This window comes from Hylobates moloch, unplaced genomic scaffold (genome assembly GCF_009828535.3).
Source record: "Hylobates moloch isolate HMO894 unplaced genomic scaffold, HMol_V3 SCAFFOLD_13, whole genome shotgun sequence".
NCBI classification, from domain to species: domain Eukaryota; kingdom Metazoa; phylum Chordata; class Mammalia; order Primates; family Hylobatidae; genus Hylobates; species Hylobates moloch.
This window is the reverse complement of record NW_026652288.1, coordinates 104,958,628-104,979,891: the sequence shown is the minus strand read 5'-3', so window position 1 is coordinate 104,979,891 and position 21,264 is coordinate 104,958,628. Positions and strand designations below refer to the sequence as shown.

The 21,264-nt window shown below is 41.6% G+C and overlaps 1 protein-coding gene across 2 annotated transcripts in view; it reads right to left on the bottom strand.

Annotated features, from left to right (window-relative positions):
• SENP5 (SUMO specific peptidase 5) overlaps positions 1–21,264 on the bottom strand; it is a 55,512-nt gene that overhangs the window by 14,469 nt on the left and 19,779 nt on the right. For both annotated transcript variants that reach the window (XM_032171958.2, XM_032171959.2), the window contains exons 3-6: positions 12,870–12,975; positions 12,579–12,717; positions 12,230–12,277; positions 9,027–9,104 (exon numbers count right to left, since the gene is read on the bottom strand). In XM_032171958.2, the coding sequence (XP_032027849.1) occupies positions 9,027–9,104; positions 12,230–12,277; positions 12,579–12,717; positions 12,870–12,975 (371 nt within the window). The remainder of the gene's footprint in view (positions 1–9,026; positions 9,105–12,229; positions 12,278–12,578; positions 12,718–12,869; positions 12,976–21,264) is intronic.

Genomic DNA, 21,264 nt, shown 5'->3' with positions numbered 1-21,264 from the left:
GAGTCCAGTGGTGCGATCTTGGCTCACCAAAACCTCCGCTGCTAGGGTTCAAGCGATTCTTCTGCCTCAGCCTCCCGAATAGCTAGGACTACAGGTGCCTGCCACCACCCCTGGCTAATTTTTGTATTTTTAATGGAGACAGGGCTTCACCAAGTTGGCCAGGCCGATCTTGAACTCCTGACCTCAAGTAATCCACCCACTTAGGTCTCCCAAACTGACAGGATTATAGGCGTAAGCCGCTGCACCTGGCCCTTCGTTGATTTTGAGTCCAATGTTGAAAGTGGGGTGTTGAGGTCTCTAGCTATTATTGCATTGTTGAGTCTCTCTCTCTTTGGCTCTTTTTTCTTTTTTGTGTGTTTTTGTTTGTTTGTTTGTTTTCTTGCCTTCTTTGTGATGGTATCTCTCTTTAGCTCGGATAATATTTGCTTTATATATCTGGGTGCTCCAGTGTTAGATATGTGTGGATATATATATGCAGATACATAATTTTTATATTGTCTTACTGACCTTTTTATCATTATATAATGACCTTGCCACTTTTTAATAATTTTTATCTTTTTTTTTTTTTTTTTTTTTTTTTGAGACGGAGTCTTGCTCTGTCCCCCAGGCTGGAGTGCAGTGGCGCGATCTCAGCTCACTGCAAGCTCCGCCTCCCGGGTTCACACCATTCTCCTGCCTCAGCCTCCCGAGTAGCTGGGACTACAGGCGCCCGCCAACACGTCTGGCTAATTTTTTGTATTTTTAGTAGAGACGGGGTTTCACCGTTAGCCAGGATGGTCTCGATCTCCTGACCTCGTGATCCACCCGCCTCGGCCTCCCAAAGTGCTGGGATTACAGGCTTGAGCCACCGTGCCCGGCCAATAATTTTTATCTTAATACCTATTTTACCTGACAATAAGTATAGCTACTCTGCTTTTTTTGGCTTCTATTTGTATGGAAAAAGAGGAGATCTGGTTTTTCCAGCCCTTTCAGTCTGTGTATATCTTTATAGGTGAAGTGAGTTTTTTGTAGGCAGCATATAGTTGGGTCTTATTTTTCTTTCCATTCGCCAATCTATGTCTTTTGATTGGAGACTTTAGTCCATTTACACTCAATGTTGTTATTGATATGTAAGGACTTCCTACTGCCATTTTGTTATCTGCTTTCTACTTGTTTTATGGTCTTCCCTTCTTCCCTTCCTTCTTTGTGTTGAAATGATTTTCTCTGGTAGTATATTTTTATTTCTTGCTTTTCATTTTTTGTATACCTGTTGTAGATTTTTTGTTTTGAGGTTACATGGTTACCTCAAAATAAAAGCCTCATGAGGCTTGCAAACAATAGCTCATAACCAACTATTTTAAACTGGTAACTCATTACAAACAAACAAACCAAGAAAGTCAAGAGAAAACTAAAACAGAACTCTACACTTTAACTCCAAACTCCATCCCCCCTTTGACTTTTTGTTGTTTCTTTTTTTTTTTTTTTGACGGAGTCTCGCTCTGTCGCCCAGGTTGGAGTACCGTGGCGCAATCAAGGCTCACTGCAAGCTCCACCTCCCAGGTTCACGCCATTCTCCTGCCTCAGCCTCCTGAGTGGCTGGGACTACAGGCGCCCGCAACCACGCCCAGCTAATTTTTTTTCGTATGTTTAGTAGAGACAGGGTTTCACCGTGTTAGCCAGGATGGTCTCTATCTCCTGATCTCGTGATCCACCTGCCTCGGCCTCCCAAAGTGCTGGGATTACAGGCGTGAGCCACTGTGCCTGGCCATTGTTTCTATTTATCTTTTTATATCATCTCTTAAAACACTGTAGTTATAATTTTTGATAGGCTTTGTAGTCTTCCTACTCAGAATATGGCTTACACACAGCGATTAGTGTGTCAGGCCACTCTGTTCTAGTGTGCTTACTGATGCCAGTGAGTTTTGTACCTTTGGAGGGTTTCTTATTGCTCATTCATGTCCTTCCCTTTCAGATTAAAGAGCTCCCCTTAGCATCTCTTATAGGTCAGGTCTGATATTGACAAAATCCCTCAGAGCTTTTGTTTGTCTGGGAAAGTATTTCTCCTTCATGTTTGAAGTATATTTTCGCTGGGTATGTTATTTTAGGATAAACGTTTTCTTCAGCACTTGACATGCCACTCTCTCCTGGCCTGTAAAGTTTCCACTGAGATGTCTGCTGCCAGATATATTGGAGCTCCTTCATATGTTATTTGTTCCTTTTCTCTTGCTGCTTTTAGGATTCTTTCTTTATCCTCAACCTTTGGGAGTTCGATTATTAAATGCCTTGAGGTAATCTTATTTGTGTTAAATCTTCTTGGTGTTCTAGGACCTTCTTGTACCTGAATATTGATACCTTTCTCTGGGTTTGGAAAGTTCTGTTACTATGAGCGAAGTTTCTACCCTATCTCTCTCTCTCTCTACCTCCTCTTTGAGACCAATAACTCTCAGATTTGCCCTGTGACTTCTAGATCTTGTAGGTTTGCTTCATTCTTTTTTCCCCTGTGTATTTACATATAGTCTGTCCTTAAGCTTACTAATTCTTTCTTCCACCTGATCAATTTTGCTGTTGAGAGATTCTGATGTATTTTCTAGTTTGTCAACTGAATTTTTCAGCTCCAGAATTTGTTTTTTGTGTTTTGTTCGTTTTTTTGTTTGTTTGTTTTGAGACAGAGTTCGCTCTGTTGCCCAGGCTGGAGTGCAATGGCATGACCTTGGCTCACTGCAATTTCTGTCTCCCAGGTTCAAGCAATTCTTGTGCTTCAGCGTCCTGAATATCTGGGATTACAGGCCCGTGTCACCATGCCCAGCTAATTTTTGTATTTTTAGTAGAGACGGTGTTTTGCCATGTTGGCCAGGTTTGTCTCAAACTCCTTGCCTCAAGTGATCTACCCACCTAGGCTTCCCAAAATGCTGGGATTACAGGTGTGAGCCATTGTGCCCAGCCTCTGCTTTTTATTTTTTTAAAAAAATATGTCAATCTCAGCTGGGTGTGGTCGCTCAAATCCCAGCACTTTGGGAGGCTGAGGGAGGCAGATCACAAGGTCAGGAGTTTGAGACCAGCCCGACCATCATGGCGAAACCCTGTCTCTACTAAAAATACAAAATTAGCTGGGTGTAGTGGCACATGCCTGTAATCCCAGTTACTCAGGAGGCTGAGGCAGGAGAATCACCTGAACCTGGGAGACGGAGGTTGCAGTGAGCCGAGATCGCACCATTATACTCCAGCCTAGGAAACAAGAGGGAAACTCTGTCTTTAAAAAAAAAAAAAAAAGAAAAGAAAAAAGAAAAAAAAAAAGTCAATCTCTTTCTTAAATTTCTCTGACAGAATTCTAAATTCCTTCTCTGTGTTATTTTGAAATTCTCTGGGCTTCCTCAAAACAGCTATTTTCAACTGAGAAGTTGCATATCTCTGTCACTATGAGACTGGTCATTGGTGCCTTTAGTTTGGTGAGGTCACGTTTTCCTGCATGTTCCTTTTTTTTTTTTTTTTTTTTTTGAGAAAAAGTTTCATTCTTGTCGCCCAGGCTTGAGTGCAATGGTGTGATCTTGGCTCACTGCAACCTCCTCCTCTCAAGTTTAAGCAATTCTCCTGCCTCAGCCTCCTGAGTAGCTGGGATTACAGGTGCCCGCCATCACGCCTGGCTAATTTTTTTTTATTTTTAGTAGAGAAAGGGTTTTACCATGTTGGCCAGGCTGGTCTGGAACTCCTGACCTCAGGTGATCTGCCCGCCTCAGCCTCCCAAAGTGCTGGGATTACAGGCATGAGCCACCATGCCCGGCCGCTTCTCTAGTTCTTTTAATTGTGATGTTAGGATGTTGATCTGAGATCTTTCCAGCTTTTTTATGTGGGCATTTAGTGCTATAAACTTCCCTCTTAACATTGCTTTAGCTGTGTCCCAGAGATTCTGGTACATTGTCTCTCTGTTCTCATTGGTTTCAAAGAACTTCTTGATTTCTGCCTTAATTTCTTTATTTACCCAGGAGTTATTCAGGAACAGGTTGTTTAATTTTCATGTAGTTGCCTTTTTTGTTTTAAATTGAGACAAGGTCTCAGTCTGTCACCCAGGCAGGAGTACAGTGGCGTGATCAGGGCTCACTGCAGCCTCGACCTCCCAGGCTCAAGCGATCCTCCCACCTCAGCCTTCTGGATAACTAGGACCACAGGCTGCCACCATGGCCAGCTAAGTTTTTTTAATTTTTTATAGAAACGGGGTCTCACTTGGTTGCCTAGGCTGATTTCAAACTCTTGGGTTCAAGCAATCCCCCCATCTACAGTAATTTTAGGCCTCCCAAAGTGTTGAGATTGCAGATGTGAGACACACCACCCAGCCTCTTTAAATGTCACTTCATTTTCAACCTTTCTTTTTCATATTATTTTATGTATATTTCTTATATTCAGCATATAGCTGGGTTTTTTTTTACTTAACCCAATCTGAGAGGATCTAGAGCAAGCTTGTCCAGTCCACAGCCCACAGGCAGCATGCAGCCCAGGACGGCTTTGAATGCAGCCAAACACAAATTTGTAGACTTTATTTTATGAGATCTTTTTTTACAATTTTTTTTGTTTTAGCTCATCAGCTATCGTTAGTGTTGGTGTATTTTATGTGTGGCCCAAGACAACTCTTATTCTTCCAGTGAGGCTCAGGTAAGCCAAAAGATTGGACACCCCTGATCTAGAGGAAGGAATAATTTAGTTTATTATTTAATGAAACAACTCACATATCTGACTTTATTCTTTCACTCTCATGTTTATCATTCGGATACTTTTCCATGAATGTATATTTCTTGCCCACACTGCTTGTAATTTTTCCCCACCCCAAATGGAATATAAGCATCTTTCATTATCTTTTTTTTTTTTTTTTTTTTTTTGAGACGGAGTCTTGCTGTCGCCCAGACTGGAGTGCAGTGGCGCGATCTTGGCTCACTGCAAGCTCCGCCTCCCGGGTTCAGTCTCCTGAGTAAGTGGGACTACAGGCGCCCATCACCACACCCGGCTAATTTTTTTGTATTTTTAGTAGAGATGGGGTTTCACTGTGTTAGCCAGGATGGTCTTGATCTCCTGACCTCGTGATCCGCCTGCCTCGGCCTCCCAAAGTGCTGGGATTACAGACGTGAGCCACTGAGCCCGGCCCATCGTTCATTATCTACACAACTTTTCCTGCTTAAGCAGCATCCAATTATATGGCTGTACATTTTAAATCTGAACAATCCTCTACTAGTTGTCCTACATTTTTCTAATGTAAATACAACCATAGGCCATCCAGTCATACAAGTCACATACTTGGAAGTCATCTTTCACACTTCCTTGTCCTTCATCTCCATAACCAACTTATCACCAAATCCTGTTAATTTTACTTCCTACATCACACTCATCTTCCATCTCTCCTGCTATCATTCTAGTTCAAAGTACCATGAATCTGAAATGGTCTCCTGTTCTATCCACATCAACTTTGCTCCCATACCCATCCGTCTTCTTCAGTACTGTTAGAACAAAGACTACAAAGTGGATGATGTTACTTAAAACTCTTCAATGGTTTCCTATTACATTTAGGGTAAAATCCAAAATACAAACCTCAAGGCCCTGATCTGTGGATCAGGTTCACTTCATGCCACTCTCTTCTTTACTCTCTGCATTTCAGCTACACTAGCCTTTTCCCATTCTTCTACCAGATATTTATTCCTTCTGCCTATGTTTCACATACCCCTATTCTCCATTTACCTAGTTAACTTGTATTCATCTTTGATATTTCTGCTTAAATACTACTTCCTATGAGAAACATTCCCTTACCCTCAGGCTAGGTTAACCAAACCTGCATTCCAATACACTCCCATAGTACTTTTCTTTTGTACCCACTAAACAAATAATTACACCACCAAAAATATAAATACAAACTGTGGTAGGTGCTGTCTCCACCACTAGACTGCAGACTTCATGAAAGCAAAAACTGTCTCTAATATTGTTTTACTTACCACTTTATTTCTTGATTTACTATAATGTCTGGCACTATGATACTGTAAAATAATAAATTTGGTCTTTGACCTCATTTCTTGGCATACAACTCCTAAAGTCCTTGGAATTTCTGATGTCTTTTTTTTTTTTGTAGAAAGTCTTGCTCTGGCACCCAGGCTGGAGTGCAGTGGCGCAATCTCAGCTCACTGCAACCTCCACCTCCTGGGTTAAAGCGATTCTCCTGTCTCCAAGCGATTCTCCTGTCTCAGCCTCCCAAGTAGCTGGGACTACAGGCACATGCCACCACACTCAGCTAATTTTTGTATCTTCAGTAGAGACAGGGTTCCACCATGTTGGCCAGGCTGGTCTTGAACTCCTGACCTCAAGTGATCTGCCTGCCTCAGACTTCCAAAGTGCTGGGACTACGGGAACATGAGCCCAGGCCCAAAGTGATGTCTTTTTCTATATTAATGATTAACTGATGGCTGGCAGCTCCTAGGTAGCTTTAGGATAAGAGCAAGGAAGAATTAGAGGATTGTGACTTTCAGCCCCACCCAACTCCCCAACCACCAGGGAGAGAAGAGAAGCTAAAGGTTAACCAATGGTCACTGGTTTAGTCAATCGCGTATGTAACGAAGCCTCCATAAAAACTGACTGCACTGGGAGAGCTTCCAGATACTAAATATGTGGAGGTTCCTGGAGGGTGGTGTGCCTGTGGAGGCAGGTCCTAGAGAATCCCTGTGCCTTCTCTCCTACATCTCTTCCCATGCATCTCTTCATCCGAATCCTTTGTATCCTTTGTAATATCCTATATAATAAACTGCTAAATGTAGGTAAGAACTTCCCGGAATTCTGTGAACTACTCCAGCAAATTAATCAAATTTGAGGAGGGTGGCGTGGGAACCCTCACTTGAAGTCTGTTGGTCAGAAGTTTCAGAAGCCTGGACTTGCAACTGGTGTCTGAAGTGGGTGGGGGGCACTCTTGAGGCATGAGCCCTCAACCTATGGGATGTGGCGCTGTCTCCAGGTAGACAGGTCGGAATTGAATTAGAGGGCATCCAGCCAGTGGTCGCTGCAGAACTGCTTGCTTGCTTTGGTCACAGAAGTCTTCTGTGCTGACTACTGTTGTGGTGTGACAGCAGAGGAAAAAACAGTTTTTCCATATAGGCACATAACAGGTACTCAATAAATAACTGTTTAATGCCGGGCATGGTGGCTCACGCCTGTAATCCCAACACTTTGGGAGGCTGAGGCAGGCAGATCACCTGCCTGAGGTCAGGAGTTCGAGACCAGCCTGGCCAACATAGGGAAACCCCGTCTCTATTAAAAATACAAGAATTAAGGCCGGGCGCGGTGGCTCACGCTTGTAATCCCAGCACTTTGGGAGGCCGAGGCGGGCGGATCACGAGGTCAGCAGATCGAGACCACGGTGAAACCCCGTCTCTACTAAAAATACAAAAAAATTAGCCGGGCGTAGTGGCGGACGCCTGTAGTCCCAGCTACTCGGAGAGGCTGAGGCAGGAGAATGGCGTGAACCCGGGAGGCGGAGCTTGCAGTGAGCCGAGACTGCGCCACTGCACTCCAGCCTGGGCGACAGAGCAAGACTCCGTCTCAAAAAAAAAAAAAAAAAAAAAAAATACAAGAATTAGCCAGGTACGGTGGCAGGGGACTGTAATCCCAGCTACACGGGAGGCTGAAACAGGAGAATCACTTGAACCCGGGAGGCGGAGGCTGCAGTGAGCGAAGATAGTGCCTGCAAGATTCCATCTCAAAAAATCAATAAATAAATGTTGAATGAATGAATGAACGTTGCTAAGGACAATCCCATCTATCATTCACACACACACTCATACACACTCCTCACCTGCTGCTTAAACCCTCTAATGTCTTCATTTTTATTTTTTATTTAGTTTTCTTTTGACATGGAGTCTTGCTCTGTCACCCAGGCTGGAGTGCAGTGGTGCAATCTCGGCTCACTGCAACCTCCACCTCCCATGTTCAAGTGATTCTCCCACCTCAGCCTCCCAAGTAGCTGGGGTTATAAGTGCCCACCATCACAGCCCGGCTAATTTTTGCATTTTCAGTAGAGACAGGGTTTTGCCACATTGGCCAGGCTGGTCTCAAACTCCTGACCTCCAGTGATCTGCCCGCCTCAGCCTCCCAAAGTGCTGGGATTACAGGCGTGAGCCACCGCGACTGGCCTAAACTCTCTAACGTCTTCAAATTGCCCTCATGATCCAAACTCTTTACCAGGGCCTATACGGCCCCACATGACTTGATCCCTGCCTCCTTCCCTGATCTCATGTGTATAATACTCCAAATACCAAACTCACTTCTGCTTCAGGGCCTTTAACATTCACTCTTCCATCTACTGGAAATGCTCCTCTGATCCTCACAGTTTTCAGTGAAATGGGATCTCTTCAAAGAGGCCTTTGCTGATGAGCCTATCTAAAAGAACTAGCCCATCTTCCTCCTGCTACCCTATCCCAGTTACCTTGTATTCTCATACTGTGTTCTGATGTTTCCATAGCAAATAGCACTTACCACTCTCTGACTAGAGTACATCATACATAGTAAATTAGGTACACGGTTTTTGGAAATTCTTTCAATTACATATATGTGTATGATTTTATGAATAGACTGTGATATAAAAGTTATTTCTCCTGATGGATCAGTTAACATTTTAAGAGACAAGATCTGGCTATGTTGCCCAAGCTGGTCTCAAATGCTTGTGCTCAAGTGATCCTCTGGTCTCAGCATCCTAAGCAGCTGGGACTACAGGTGCGAGGCACCATGCCCAGCACCGGCAAAGAATTGTTGAAAGCTTCTGCCGTCTGCTGACAAGCCTACCAGATAATACCAAATGATGGCAGCTCCTTCTTTATCATCCCACTGTTCTACCACTATAATTGGGACCAGGAGGCAATTAAGGTCTTTCAAACAATAAGATTTAAAAGAAACAAATTTAAAGCTTGTCACATTAAAAAGTCTGTTTCTACTTAACATCATATTGGCATTAAAGTTCTTATCCTTCCACATAAAGTGGTTTATCATCCGCATTTCAAATGTGGAATAAGAAGGAAATAGAGAGAATATACCTTTTTAGTCCATCTCTTTACTCCATTATATCCTTTGGTTACCAGCTGTCTATGGAAAAAGCTGTTGAAGAAGTGAACCTAGAACAGACAACAAATACAAGCAACCAGATTATATTAGGCTGTGCCCAGATTTAACTTCAAAAGAAAGAGGAAATTTTAAAATGTTTGAATATAAAGCAGACAAAAAGAAAGGAAAAATTTCTTCTTAAAAACAATGATTGAGGAGGCAAGTGGATCATCTGGGGTTAGGAGTTTGAGGCCAGCCTGGCCAACATGGTGAGACACTGTCTCTACTAAAAACACAAAAATTAGCTGGGCGTGGTGCCACTCATCTGTAATCCCAGCTACTCAGGAGGCTGAGGTAGGAGAATCTCTTAAACCTGGGAGGCAGAGGTTGTAGTGAGCTGAGATCACATCACTGCACTCCAGCATGGGCACCAGAGCAAAACTCCGTCTCAAAAAATAATAATAATGATAATGATCAAAATATAGAAAATACATTACATGGTTTACAGAAAATGCTGTTCCAAAGTTTTACTGGAATGACCTTACAGCTGTGGTCTAAAGTCAGATTTGGAATGGGGCAGTAAATAGATTACCTGAATCCAATCAAGTAGAGACGCAACCTGACAAATCTCTCTAAATCAGGTGAAAAAGTTGAAAGAGGCTATGAAAAAAATGAGGTAACAATTACCTTGAACTCAAGGGAGATGGATTACAAAACTAACTCCATGTACAGGATGTGGATTTAGAGACTCCTGTTGTTACAGTAACTATAAAAAGGCCTTGGCAGGATTATTTCTAGTACCACAGAATTACCCTGGCTGTACAGAGTATCAGGTCCTGCATCCTTGGCTTTGAATTTCTAACTTATAAGTAAGTGGTATATCAGCTCATCTCAGATGGTAAACATATTGTGGTCTAAAAGTGCTCATTCAGTAACTTGAGGTGATAAAACTGTTCCCTTAGCGCTGTGGTTCTCAGAGTGTGGTCACCTGACCAGTAGTGTCAGCATCATCTAGGAACTTGTTAGAAATCCAAATTATCAGGCCTCATCCCAGACCTAATAAAGCAGAAACTCCGAAGGTAGGGCCCAGTAATCTGGTTTTGTAAACCTTTCAGATGGTTCTGAGGCACATTCTTTTGATAACCATGCAGCTTAACATACAGATTAAAAGAGCTGCCAGACATAGTGGCTCACACCTCTAATTCCAGCACTTTTGAGAAGCAGAGGTGAAAGGATTACTTTAGCTAAGCCCAGAGCTCAAGCTAGCCTGGGCAACATAGCAAGACTCCTGGCTCTACCAAAAATAAAAATAAACTAGCTGGGTATAGTGGCACAGTGGCACGTGCCTCTAGTCCCAGCTACCTGGGAAGCTAAGGTGAGAGGATTGCTTGAGCCCAGGAGTTCAAGGCTACAGTGAGCTACAACTGTGCCACTGCACCCCAGCCTGGAGTGTCTTTTTAGTGTCTCTAAAAAAAAAGGTTATTTTTTATAATTTTAATAAAAATAAATAAATAAGAAAGAGCTTATAGTAGCTGTCTCTAGAGCAGTGATTCTCAAAATTGGTATCCATCAGAATCATCTGGAGAGCTTGTCAAAACACAAATCGGTGGTCCCCACCTCCAGTTTCTGATTTAGTAGGTGTGGGTTGGAGTCTCAGAATGTGCATTTCTAGTAAGTTCTCAGGGGATACTGATGCTGCAAGTATGGGGACCATGCTTTGAGAACCACTGCCTTAGTTAAGTGTCCTTTTGACTCCACGAATGTTTAGAATTAAATGTACAATGGTGGTAAATGAAACCCTTGAAATTAATACTTTTATGTTAAAGATAATCTATATTGTTTAAACTTTCTGATGATTAAGAGAATTTGACAATAGAGCATCTAGCAGATTAGCCTCATGATTCCAATTTATAAGTGTATAACAGATTTATAATTTAAGTGGAAAGTCATAAAACATTTTCTATATTCATAAACGGTATCAGAATCTGACGTTTTAGAATTTATGTTACTTTATTAGATTGATAAGTTTTATAAAGCACTTGGAAATTTTTGCACCCATCAGGCATTCGTGTACTCAGAAAAATACATTAAGTAAAAAAATAGTTTTGATATGTAACAAAACTCTTAAGAGAATTTAGAGTTTATGAGGGTTCAATCTGTATTTGAACTGAGTATCAAAGATTTATCCAAGGAAAAATGAAAGATGAGTATTTTTTTACATTTTTAAAGAGAGCAAGATTTTAAGTTAAATGTAAAAAGCTGGCCTGGCATGGTGGCTCACATCTTTAATCCCAGCACTTTGGGAGAGGGAGGTGGGCGGATCACCAGAGGTCAGGAGTTCAAGACCAGCTTGGCCAACATGGTAAAACCCCATCCCTCCTAAAAATACAAAAATTAGCCAGGCATGGTGGCATGCTCCTGTAATCCCAGCTACTTGGGAGGCTAAGGCAGGAGAATTGCTTGAACCCAGGAGGTGGAGGTTGCAGTGAGCCAAGATCACGCCACTACACTCCAGTCTGGATAACAGAGCAAGACTCGGCCTCAAAAAAAAAAAAAAAGTAAAATAAATACATAAATGTAGAAAGCTTAGCCAGTCCCTTTTGCACATCTCCCTACCAAAAAAAAGCCCTCTCCAGATATCAACGAACATATCTACCCTAACACAAATAAATAGGAAAATAATTGCACAGTGATTTTCTTATGCTGAAGTGATTTGATGAGGCCAGGCGCTGTGGCTCACACCTGTAATCCCAGCACTTTGGGAGGCCAAGGCAGAGGCGGATCACCTGAGGTCAGGAGTTCGAGAACAGCCTGACCAATATGATGAAACCCTGTCTCTACTAAAAATACAAAAATTAGCCAGGCATGGTGGCAAGCGCCTATAATCCCAGCTAGTCGGGAGGCTGAGACAGAAGAATCACTTGAACCTGGGAGATGGAGGTTGCGATGAGCCGAGATCATGCCATTGCACTCCAACCAGGGCAACAAGAGCAAAACTCCATCTCAAAAAGAAAAAAAAAGAAGTGATTTGATGGAACTTATGGGCAAGCCCAGTACATGATCAAGACAAAATTGATCTCTTCTTTTAAAAAATTTAAGGAATGTCAGATAATTACATCAAATGTAAAAACAAAAAAACTACTCGTTTTAATACACAAGGACACTCTCTCCTGCAGAAGAGGAAGTTTTCACTTACTTTGTCTGGGACTGCATCCATTATCAGCTCACCATACATATTAATGACCTATAAAAAGTCAACATAAAACCAGCTTACTATCTCTGCCAGTAAGTTGGAGAAAGAAAAACAAAAGAAATAAATAAAACCAGGCTACTAACCCTATACAATTCAGAACATCCCAATCACAATAAATAATATATTATTACTGCCAACAGTAATCAAACCGTTTGGATCCTGGGGCAAGTAACCAGTAAAGAATAAAGAATCCTTATTCCAAAAGACAATTGAGAAGCCAAACTACAGATTATATTTTATTGACTAACATCCTCTGCAACTTCTCCACACTGACAAACTACAATATACTAACCTGGTCATTCAGCCAGTTCTGACCATCCAGAGTCGCCAGGTCGTCCATATCTAGCATGTGTTTATTATAGAAGATACGGAAGTTACATTTTTGATGTCTGGCCCGATAGTTTGTTATTTCTCTATTGATAAATGGTTTTCTGAAAGAGAAAGATTTTGAAACAAAAGGTACAAAAACATGAGTACTTCTTAATTTACTGCTAAATATCTTTTTTTCCTGTAAATCAAGAGAAAAGTCATATATGCCAAAAATTTTATTTTCAAGGGCTTAACTGTAGCATCGTTTATATACCTATTAGAAAAGTCTTCATTAAAGACATCTTTTAATCTTCCAAGGACTTCTTTTTCACTGAGTGGAACCAAACTGCCATACTTCTTCATAACCTCATCTAGGAATCCTTAAAAAAAGGAAGAAAGAAAAGTTAAGATGGAAAAACAAGCCATTTTCAGTAGAGTCATTCTCCAAACACTTAACCTATACATAGCACTTAACACATATAGTGGTTAACCTATATTACTATATAATATTGATACTATAAATATTTTTAAAGTTAGGTCTTTTGTAAAAAATAAAATATATTAGGCTCTAACTAATGCAATCTAGAGAGACATATTGTGAGGAATCATTTCACATTAGATTTTTAAGTTACTGATGCATTGTTAGAGAAGGAATGGATAGCTAGAAGGAAATACTAACAGCTTCCCATAGCTTAACCTTCTCTTAAAGTGTGATTTCTAAAGGGCTTAATCACATAGTCAAATGTGCCTATCCTTTTCGTAACTGAAAGAATTATTGTTTTAAAATCACAATTAGCATTAACTGATGAGATCATTGTGACTCTATTATTCGGTAAAGGTACGTACTTTAGTATCAGCAAGGGACAATATCATACAACTTGATAAGTTATTATACTCATGACACCAAATAACCCTGTGAGGTGAGCTCAACTGGGTAACAGCTAGTGAGGCCTTTTTTTTTTTTTTGAGATGGAGTCTCGCTCTGTTGCCCAGGCTGGAGTGCAGTGGCACGATCTCTGCTCACTACAAGCTCCACCTCCCGGGTTCATGCCATTCTCCTGCCTCATCCTCCTGAATAGCTGTGACTACAGGCGCTCGCCACCACGCCCGGCTAATTTTTTGTATTTTTAGTAGAGACGGGGTTTCACCGTGCTAGCCAGGGTGGTCTTGATCTCCTGACCTTGTGATCCGCCCGCCTCGGCCTCCCAAAGTGCTGGGATTACAGGCGTGAGCCACTGCGCCCAGCTAGTGAGGCACATTTTAAGACAGTAAATAGAATTTTTTGGAGATGGGGTCACTTTCTATCATCCAGGCTGAGGCATAGTAACACAATCATAGCTCACTACAGCCTCAAACTCCTGGACTCAGGCCATCCTTCTGCTTGGATAGTTAGCTGGGACTATAGGCATGTGAAACCACACCCAGCTAATTTTTTAAGTTGTTTTTTTTTTTGTTTTTTTTTTTTTTTTAAAGACAGGGTCTTGCTATGTTGCTCAGGCTCGTCTTGAACTTCCGGCCTCAAGTGATCCTCTTGCTCCAGCCTCCCAAGATGAGAAATAAAATTTAAAGGTGGCTTTTTGGCCACACCATAGGACAGTCTTCAGGTAAATGTGAGTAACATACATACTATATATATCACTGATGATCCACTGAACCTAAAAAAGCCCCAGGAAATAAACCCAGGACGTTCTTTCTTTTCTTTTTTTTTTTTAAGACGAAGTCTTGCTCTTTTCACCCAGGCTGGAGTGCAATGGTGCGATTTCAGCTCACTGCAACCTCCCACTCCTGGGTTCAAGTGATTCTCCTACCTTAGCCTCCTGAGTAGCTGGGATTACAGGCGCCCACCACCATGCCCAGCTAATTTTTGTATTTTTTTAAGTAGAGATGGGGTTTCACCATGTTGGCCAGGCTGGTCTCAAACTCCTGACCTCAGGTGATCCACCTGCCCTGTCTTCCCAAAGTACTGGGATTACAGGTGTGAGCCACCGCGCCTGGCCACCCAGGACATTATTTCTAAGTAAATACAAAAAAGCTGAGGCAAGGCTTAGACGCTCACAAAAGTACAGACATGACTTAGGCTGTTCACCAATGCTGAATGGGCAGAGCAACAACCTAGCTAACCATCAGTCTGACAGTTAAGTCTGCTGAGTTAAGACAGAAAAAATGAGGATTGTTAGCCACATATCTTAACCAGCTCCCTTTGTAACTCCAAGAATGGCCTCTGCCATGCATTGATATAAACAGGATAGAAAAGATGGTAAGAGTGTCTTGGGAATGAAGTGTTTTGTCTTTTATGAGGGGAGAGACAGACAAAGAAGTGAACAATTTATTTTTCCTCCTGTTAATCTCCCACCAGAGTACCTGTCAATTTTAAAGGCTTAACATTGCAGCAAAGGTCAGGGTACAGTAAACAGAAAAGAGGTCCTTTCTCATGTCCATTCTGCTCTAGGCTTTGGGCAAATACAGTAGACAGGAAGATAGTCCCATGCTCCAACTTCATCAGGGTATGAGATAAAGATTTGGAGCTTCTAAACTAGGAACAGACCATATACTTGCCTCTAGTGTTTACTATTTCACATCTTACAGTTACCTGATCATAACCCTGTGTCTACATGGGGGAATGGGCCCAATGGAGGATAAGGAATCTCACCATTTGAGAAACTGCATTGAGAATTATTTTTCGTAGTAAAATAATACCCCTAACAACAACAATAAAAATTAAACTTTAGGCCCCACAACTTTGATTGCGGCTCCTCAAATAAGAAGGCAGTGTCCCCCACAATGGGATATGGACGTGAATTTCAAACTGGTATCACGGTGCTCTTGTTAACAATGTTATTTCTGGTGGCAGAATGATGGAGATTCTAAATTGTTACACATTTTCCTCTCATCTGTATCTTTATTTTCATTTTCAGATGATAAACATGGATTTCTTATTCAGTAGAAATGCCCTTCAAGGTATGATCTTCAAGAAGAACCCTAGATGACAGTGTCTCACTTACACCATTATCTCACTGGGACCAGAAGTAAAACGACAGTTAAAAAATACTTATAAGACAAGCACTAGCATGTCTCATTTAGTTCTTATAGCCTCCCTGGGTGTTAAGATACTATCCCTACTTCACAAATACAGACACTGGGCCAGGTGCGGTGGCTCACGCCTGTAATCCCAGCACTTTGGAAGGCGGATGGATCACCTGAGGTCAAGAATTCAAGACAAGCCTGGCCAACATGGTGAAACTGTGTCTATGCTAAAACTACAAAAATTAGCCGGGCATGTTAGCATGCCTGTAATCTCAGCTACTTGGGAGACTGAGGCAGGAAAATCGCTTGAACCTGGGAGGCAGAGGCTGTAGTGAGCCGAGATTATGCCACTGCACTCCAGTCTGGGCAACAGAGCGAGACCTCATCTCAATCAATCAATCAATCAACCAGTCAATCAAATGGAGACATTAGAAGCTTTGAGAGGTTAAGTTACCTCCCCAAGGGCACTAACTAGCATATGGTAGAACTAAGATCCTGATTGTAGGTCCCGTGACTACAGAAACTGGGCTGTTAACTATCATGCTATGCCACTTACAAAGCAAGAAATATCTGTTATCTTTTCTCTACAAAAACAACTTGGTTCTTCACCTTTCCTTTTTAATATCTGTGGGCCAAGAACTATCCAGAAACAGATTTTATAAAATGACAATTAAATCCACCATTCTTTATCCACTTGCTTTCACTAAACTAATCAACTAAAAAAGGAAAAATACACTTGGTATATACAATTTATTTTACTCAGAAACAGATTTTATAAAATGACAGTTAAATCCACCATTCTCTACCCACTTGCTTTCACTAAACCGATCAACTAAAAAAGGAAAAATGCAATTGGTAGACACAATTTATTTTACTCCCAAAAGTACTAAAATTTCAAAGTGACCCAAGAAAAAAAGGACAAAATGTCAGGAAAAAACAACAAAAACTGGAGTTCAAATTATAGAGCACTCTGCAAGTACAAAAGGTAGTAATATAAAAAACAAAACCTGAGGTGTCATTTTAGAATTTAAAGTACCCGGCCAGGCACAGTGACTCACGCCTGTAATCCTAGCACTTTGGGAGGCTGAGATGGAACGATTGCTTGAGCTCAGGAGTTCAAGACCAGTCTGGGCAACAAAGTGAGACCGCTTCTCTACAACAAATACAAAAATTAGCCGAGCGTGTTGGCACATGCCTGTAGTCCCAGCTACTCGGGAGGGTGAGGTGGGAGGATGGGTTGAGCCTGGGAGGCAAAGACTGCAGTGAGCCAAGATCCCACCACGGCACTCCAGCTTGGGAAACAGAACCAGACCCTGCCTCAAAAATAAAAAAATAAAAAAGAAAGAACATTTTTTAAAAAAGAAGTTAAAAGGCCAGGCGCGGTGGCTTATGCCTGTAATCCCAGCACTTTGGGAGGCCGAGGCAGGTGGATCACGAGGTCAGGAAATCGAGACCATCCTGGCTAACACGGTGGAACCCTATCTCTACTAAAAAATACAAAAAATTAGCCAGGTGTAGTGGCGGGCGCCTGTAGTCCCAGCTACCCGGGAGGCAGGAGAATGGCATGAACATGGGAGGCGGAGCTTGCAGCGAGCCGAGATTGTGCCACTGCACTCCAGCCTGGGTGACAGAGTAAGACTCCATCTCAAAAAAAAAAAAAAAGAAGTTAAAAGTACCCATCATGTTAAACCAACAGCACTAGACAGTTTTTGTTTGATACAACTGACCTGGGTCACATTCCACCCTGAATGTGGAATGAGGTTCACTGTGTTGTGCACATAAGAAATGCAACCACATGGTTCTCCAACAAAATACAATACATACCTCAGAAAGGGCCCATCAACAATAAGGAAGGTATAAAGTATCTAAGAACAAACATAAGGAATGTGCAGAACCTAAGTGAAAAGCTGCGAAATATTACTAAGGGACAGGAAGTCTTTCGCAATGAAAGCAATTGTCCCTAAATTAATCTATAAATATAATGCAACATCAAGTAAAAACCATACTTTTTAAAAAGATTACAAAACAAATCCAAAATTTACCTTGGGACAAAAATGTGAGAAATTCCTAGAAATTTTTGAAAAGAATTAAAGGAGAGGTGAATAAGGAGCACCACGTCCTGTCAAATGATAAAACTATGCTAATTAAGGCAAATAGAGCCAGCATGGAATAGAGATCAAATCCAAAGAGACTCAGTGGTAGGTTGCATTTCTGAACCACAGGGAAAAGAGCAAATTACTCAATCAACAGTATTAGAACTATCAACTAATTTCATTGGTTCCCAGACCCATGGGAATGAAAAAAAAAAATTCGCAACTAAATATTTTATTAACAGCTGGAATTCATTTTGGTGTAAAGAATGAGGTAACTTTTTTCCAAAGCACTAAATTAAAAATAACACATTAGGCCAGGCGCAGTGGCTCACATTTGTAATCCCAGCACTCTGGGAGGATAAGGCAGGCGGATCACCTGAGTTTGGGAGTTTGAGATAAGCCTGACCAACGTGGAGAAACCCTGTCTCTACTAAAAATACAAAATTAGCCGGGCGTGGTGGCAGGCGCCTGTCATCCCAACTACTCGGGAGGCTGAGTAGAGACGGAGTTTCACCATATTGGTCAGGCTAGTCTTGAACTCCTGACCTCAGGTGATCCACCCACCTCGGCCTCCCAAAGTGCTGGGATTACAGGCATGAGCCACCACTGCACCCGGCCTAAACTTACTCTTCTTGAAGCTGCTTTTTTCCATTCACTATATCATGGACAGTTCTCTTTTCCCTGAAAAAATACATACTGTATTATAACCAATTCCCTACTGATGGCCATTTATTTTTACCACTAAATAATGTAACAATTAAAACTCTTGATCTATCCTAGTTCTACTGTTTCCCCTGGACACACCTGCTACAAGTCAAATTTCTGGGTAAAAGGGCATGCATATCTAAATTTTTAAATTTTCATCTAACTTTTGCTATAGACACACACATGCACACAAGATTTAAATGTTTGTAGAGTCAATTTGGTATAATTTTCATTGCTTTTGAGCTTCCTATCATGGGCAAAAATGTCTTATCAATATAAGATTATAAAAATGGTCTCCTGCTCAAACAACTGAATAGCAAGAACATAACCCAATTTAAAAAGCAGGCAAAGGACTTGAACGTGGAGAAAAGGGAACCCTGTACACTGTTGGTGGGAATGTGAATTAGCACAGCCATGAAGGAAAGCAGTATACAGGTTTCTCAAAAAATTAAAAATAGAACTACTATATGATCCAGCAATTCCATTTCTGAGTATATTTCAAAGACAATGAAATCAGTGTGTTGAAGAGGTACCTGCACCCCATACTCACTGCAGCACTATCCACAATAGCCAAGACATGGCATCAACCTCAATGCCCATGAGTGGATGAATGGAGAAAGAAAATGCAGTATATATACACGATGGAATACAATTCAGCCTTAAAACATCCTGTCATTTGCAACATGGATGAATCTGGAGCATAATATGTGAAACATGCCAGACACAAAGAAATATACTGCATGATCTCACTTATATGTGGAATCTAAAGTCAAACTCATAGACGTAGAGAATCAACGGTGGTTACCAGGGGCTGGGTGTGGGGCAGATAATTGGAAGATGATGGTCAAGGGTTATAAAGCTTCAGTTAGACAGGAGGAAGCAGTCCTAGAGATCTATTGTACAGTCTGGTGACTATAGTTAATAATAATGTACTGTGTCTTGAAAATAGATGAGAATCGATTTTAAAAAATGTTCTCACAACAAAGTGAGTGATGGATATGCTGATTATCTTGATTTCACAAAGTAAACATATATCAAAACATCACATTGTACCCCATAAATATATATAATTTTGTCAATTAAAAATAATCTTTAGGTCAGGCACAGTGGCTCATGCCTGTAATCCCAGCACTTTGGGAGGCTAAGCCAGGCAGATCACTTGAGGTCAGGAGTTCGAGACCAGCCTGGCCAACATGGTGAAACCCCATGTCTACTAAAAATACAAAAAATTAGCCAGGCATAGTGGCGCACCTCTGTGGTCCTGGCTACTCCGGAGGCTGAGGCACGAGAATCGCTTGAACCCGGGAGGCGGAGTTTGCAGTGAGCTGAGATCACGCCTCTGCACTCTAGCCTGGGAGACAGAGGGAGACTCTGTCACAAAAAAAGAAACCAAAAACTTAAGAAGAATGATTTCCTGTATTTTTTTTTTTTCTTTTTTTAAGAGACAAGGTCGGCCAGGCGCAGTGACTCACGCCTGTAATCCCAGCACTTTGGGAGGCTGAGGCAGGTGGATCACGAGGTCAGGAGACTGAGACCATCCTGGCTAACACAGTGAAACCCCGTCTCTACTAAAAATACAAAAAATTAGCCGAGCGTGGTGGCACGTGCCTATAGTCCCAGCTACTCCGGAGGCTGAGGCAGGAGAATCGCTTGAACCCAGGAGGCGGAGGTTGCAGTAAGCCAAGATCGCACCACTGCACTCCAGCCTGGGAGAGAGAGCGAGACTCCGTCTCAAAAAAAGAGAGAGACAAGGTCTTGCTGTCACCCAGGCTGGAATGCAGTCGAGCTACCATAGCTCACTTCAACCTCAAACTCCTGGCTTCAAGCAGTCCTCCCACCTCATCCTTCTGAGTAGCTGGGACTACAGGCATGCACCACCACGCGCAGATAATTTTATTTTTTGTAGCGACAGAGTCTCGCTAAGTCTATATATATCCCTCTATGTATTTATATTGCTATGTTGCCCAGGCTGGTCTCAAACTCCTGCCCTCAAGCGATCCTTCTGCCTCAGCCTCCTAAAGTGCTGGGATTACAGATGTGAGCCACCATGGCCAGCCTGTATTTGTTTCTTTTTAACAGCTTTATTGAGATGTGATTCACACACTACAAAATTTGCCCCATTAAATAACACAATTCACTGTTTTTTAATATATTCAGATTGTGTAACTATCACTACTACCTAATTCCAGAACACCTTCATTACCCCACAAAGAAACTCTATACCCATTAACAGTCACCTCTCATTCCCCTTCTTCCCAGCTCCTGGCAACCATTAGTCTACTTTATATCTCTATGTATTTGTCTATTCTGGACATTTCAAATGAATGAAATCATATGTTATAAGGCCTTTTGTGTCTGGCTTTTCACTTAGCATGTTTCCAAGGTGCATCCACATTTAAGTATATATCGGTATTTATTCCTTTTATAGAATAATATTCCATTGTATAGGTATACCAAATTTTATTTATCCATTCATCAGTTGTTGAACATTTAGGTTGTTTTCACTTTCTATTACGAATAATGCTGTTACAAGCATTCGTGTACACATTTCTGTGTATTTCTGTGTATTTGGTTTTAATTAGCCAAACTTTTAATCCATCTGGAATGTTTTGTGGCACAGGAATCTATCCCTTTTCCCTCCAAAAGAAGTAACCATCCAAGTTATTTCTCTTGGATGTGCTATAATTTTACTACACTAAATTTAATGTTGAGTCTGTGTATGTATTTGTGTGTGTTTTAATCCTGATTGGCACTTACAAAGCCTTTCAACTTTAGACTCAGACCTTTCTTTTCAGTTCTAGAAAACATCCCTAATTTCTTCAGTTTCCCTTCCATTATCTCCTGGCA